Source organism: Nannospalax galili, unplaced genomic scaffold, assembly GCF_000622305.1.
Source record: "Nannospalax galili isolate Female #2095 unplaced genomic scaffold, S.galili_v1.0 scaffold337, whole genome shotgun sequence".
NCBI lineage: Eukaryota > Metazoa > Chordata > Mammalia > Rodentia > Spalacidae > Nannospalax > Nannospalax galili.
Genome location: NW_008340932.1, coordinates 35,640 through 39,977, shown reverse-complemented (window position 1 = coordinate 39,977; position 4,338 = coordinate 35,640). Strand labels below are relative to the sequence as shown.

At 35.9% G+C, this 4,338-nt stretch overlaps 1 protein-coding gene across 1 annotated transcript; it reads right to left on the bottom strand.

Moving 5' to 3' along the window:
* Window positions 1-418: 418 nt before the first annotated feature.
* LOC103736574 (olfactory receptor 1102-like) lies at window positions 419-1,423 on the bottom strand. Its single transcript, XM_008836081.2, has one exon. The coding sequence runs from the start codon at window positions 1,415-1,417 to the stop codon at window positions 419-421; it is 999 nt and encodes a 332-aa protein (XP_008834303.1). The 5' UTR covers window positions 1,418-1,423.
* Window positions 1,424-4,338: the final 2,915 nt, after the last annotated feature.

The following is a 4,338-nucleotide window of genomic DNA, read 5'->3' as shown; positions in this document are numbered from 1 at the left end:
TATCTTAATTGACATATTAAAATACAATATTTGGTGCCTGAGAAATGGCTCAGTGTTTAAGAGCACTGGCTGCTCTTACACAAGACCTTGGTTCATTCCCCAGCACCCAAATGGCAGCTGATAACTATCCAAAACTCCAGTTCCAAGGTAATCTGACACCCTCTTCTGATCTCCATGGGCATTGCAGGACATGGGTGCACACATATACTTGCAGGCAATACATTCATGTACATAAAAAGAATATAAAATATTTTATAAACGAAAATTAAATGCAGCATTTAAGAGTTGATATTTTTTTTGTTTTTTTAAATTAGGCAATACATGCAAACTAGAAAGTTGTGACAGGGAAAAAAGACATTTGCTCTATATTCTGATGACAGAGAAAGGCAGTCAGTCTACTACTGATGTTTACTCAACTCTAAATATATACTTTATTTAGAAAGCAGCATCTCTTCAATAGTCTTCTTATTGCGTCTTTTACATCTTTGTTCCTCAGACTGTAGATGATGGGATTCAGCATGGGAATCACAATGGTGTAAAATATGGACACAACCATGTCGTGCTCCAAGGCATAGCTTGAACTTGGTCTCACATACATGAAAAGGATCGTCCCGTGATAAATGGACACTCCAGTGAGGTGAGAGCCACAGGTAGAGAAGACTTTCCTCCTCCCTTCAGCAGAGCGCATTTTCATAATGGCCAACAGGATGAAGCCATAGGACACCAGGACGATCAGGATGGTGACTATCTCAATAGAGCCCACAAAGTAGAAAAGTAAAAGCTGGTTTGTGTGCGTGTCAGAACAAGAAATTGCCAGCAGAGGAGGAATGTCACAGAAGACATGTCTGATTTCATTGGATCCACAGAAGGACAGGCTGAATGTGGCCACCGTGTGGATAGTGGCGTGCAGAATTCCCCCAGTATAGGAAGCGATGATGAGAGGCACGAAGACTCTGGGTGACATGCTCACTGAGTAGAGGAGTGGGTTGTGGATGGCTACATATCGGTCATAAGCCATTGCCGCCAAGAGGAAGGATTCTGTGCTCCCAAAACTAACAAAGAGAACCATCTGTGCTGCACAGGCAGCATACGAAATGTTTTTATTTTCTGCCAGGAAATTAACCAACATTTGGGGGGTAACGACTGTAGAATAGCAGGCATCCAGAAATGACAAAACACTCAAGAAATAATACATGGGGTTATGGAGCCGGGAATCAGAAATAACCAACATAACCAGTCCCAAGTTTCCTACCAGAGTGAAAAGATAGATGGCAAGGAACAATACAAATAAGAAGACTCGCAGTTCAAAATCGTCTGTGAAGCCCATCAGGATAAACACAGTGACTTCTGTCAGATTCTTCAGCAGAATCACGTGCCCCTCCACATCTGACGACAAACTCTCCATTTCAGTTTTCATTTTCAGGTTGTAAAAGTAATAATTCCTATGTCCATCCAAACATGTGTCCTTTCTTGTTTCTTAGAATGACTGGGATATAAAAGTTTGACCCACATAGATGTGTGCTACTCTACAAATAAAATTAAGAAGTTACTTAGTTAATTTCTTAGTGAATTTATGTTAAACAATGTTCTTCTAATTTCCAGTCAATTTTTTTTCAATTTTCTGTCACCTATTATCATACAGAAATTCTTTCCCTCTTAAAATTCACAAAATTGATGGATAATTGAATTTAAGTAATATTGTAGTGGAAAACACACAAGGCATTTTATATCTCTTTTAAACTACATGAAATTAATTTTCTAAATTTTGTAGCTGATAAAACATGAAAAAACAAAAATATCATAAATGTGTGTGGAATACAAAGGAAAAAAGAGATGTCAAAATTATTTAATTTAAAAAGATTCCTAGATTAGTAGAAAATAAAATGTTAGTGCTTGTTTGAATTTTCCACATGGAATTTCAAAAGGAATTTCATTTTTGTCCTCTCTGACCTTTACAAAGTTCCAGTAAATGAAACAGGGAGCAAAATTCAGGAGATAGAGGTGTGGAGCTGGCCTGCAATCAATGCTATGTTCTTTCTCTTAATTCATATTAATTCACATATATATATATATATAAATAATCTTTGTTCAACTACTGCAGCTCAATGTATCATTGTTTTTTTTCAAATTGAACCTAACAGCACTGTGTCATTTTCTCATTTTCTAGGCTTGTTTCACACTAAATGTCCTTGGGTATAACTTAAGAATGGTATTGTCAATAATAAAACATATTATTTATAGCATATTGTAGCATTTTGGAGTTTCTAAATAACTCTACAATAGATGTCACTTAAAGATATGCAGCAAATTATTATAGGAGTTATTTCTAAAATAACAATTTGAATACATTTCCCACTAGGTAGTACTGTATTTTTGAACCTGTATTCCTGTAGATATAGTATTTCATACTCCACGACTAAGGACATACATGAGCAATGACATCAGCAAAAGAGTAAAAATTAAAATAGTTTATTGATTGAAAGTGACAGTAAAAAAAACATTAAATATTGGGCCTTAAAGGAAAGATTTGTTACAACTAATTTATATTTCTTTCACTAAAATTTTGAATGCACTGAGAACTTTGATTTTCTTAGATCTGCCCTGAATTTAGTTTATATTAATGATTTACAGCAATGAAATAAAGCGTGCTACAATGTGGTGTTCATATGTCAAGAAAAGAACATATACACTAATTGCTTCTGTGTTTGTATTATCCTGGACATATTTTTCCTGGTCCATTTGAAGCATTTTTCAAATGTGTATAATATATAATTAAATAATGTAGGGTCAAAACTTGACAACAAAAATGATCCTAGTAGATTTTTAAAATCTTTAAAAATATATATATGATTTTAAATTTGTATTTCTTTTTAAATATAGACAGCCTATACATGACTCACAAGAAAAACAAGTATCAGTTAATAGATAATTCTTTCAAACTGTTACATTGATACAAAAATCAAATAATAAATAATATAAATACAAATTAATGTGCTATTTAGGTGCCACAAAAAGTTTTGTTTAATAACTCCATTTTCTTATCAAGCTTTCTTTCTCTCCCTCCCCTCTCCTCTCCTCCCCTCCTCTCCTCCCCTTCCCTCTTCTGTGCTTTGCTTCTCTCACACACTCTCTTTCTCTCTTTTTCACTCACACATTAGTATCAGTAGCGGCAAATACTAAATTTTACCTTAGAGAGGAAGTTTGGGAAAGAGATAAAAAAAAATTAAAACAACTTTTAAAGAATATGCAAATAGATATTCTACTATGAAAGGAATAAATTGAAGTTATATTTTTCCTGAAATAAAAAATAGAATTACAGGAACCAGATAATGGAAAAGAACCATGGAGGTAAAGGAAAGGAAAGAACCTGAAAAAGAAGAACAGTAGCAAACAGGCCTTAATAAGAGAGATATGGATAAAAATTGGGTTAGCTTATGGGAGGGGGGAGGGAAGGGTATACAAGGAACCTAGAGGATAAAGCTTAAGATGGGGTAGGACAATGGGAGAAGGTTATTATTAAGGGAGAAAGGGGGAAAATGGGGGCACCTTAATTGGGGAAACCATGATGGAGGGGATAGACAATGCGAGAGATAAATAATATGTAGGTAGTTTTAAAAACCACAGGGAACCATATTAGTCAAACGATCTACTGACAAATTATACATACCAGATCAAGAAATATATGTGTAGGCAAAGTTTATCTGAGAACAATTGGTCTTTGCCCAAGATTTATCGACATGGCACACATTAATTAAAAGTACCAGACTGGTGGAACTAACTTTCTTGGATGTTTAACAGACATACTTTGAGGCCTATAGAGGGACATAAAGGACAGTTTTTGCTCCTTGCCTCCCTAGGTCAACTAGTTCCAGGGGACTATGAGCATCTTTCAAAATGTCCTGTAATTATGGTGGGTCACCAGTCCTCTTCATCAAGGAGGACATAGAGACCCCACAAGATGGACTTGAACCAGTGTCCAGTCTACAAACAGGAGGGTCAACACAGAGGGAACATTTCCTCAATGTTTCCAAGCGAAGCCAGCCATGATTGAGTAGGACCTTTGACTTATCTTCACATAGGTGGAACTGGTAAAAGAAAGGAGCTAGGGGCTCCTCTCAATTCCATGTGAACCCTGAGGAACAGCCAACTGTATGGACTTAAACACAGAAAAGGAAAGCATAACTAAAGATTAAAGGAGTCAATGTAATTTTTTAAGAGTCCATATGTGGCTAAAGGCTACATAACAAGAAACAATGCCAGAAAGGAAATACCTTTATTGAGTTGTTGGCTAGGGTGGCCCAAGTGACTCCCAGACAGTAGCCCAGCATAGAACTGAGA

Bases quoted from the DNA above. Each gene is read 5' to 3' on its own strand.
- LOC103736574 (XM_008836081.2), bottom strand. From the start codon at position 1,417: ATGAAAACTGAAATGGAGAGTTTGTCGTCAGATGTGGAGGGGCACGTG.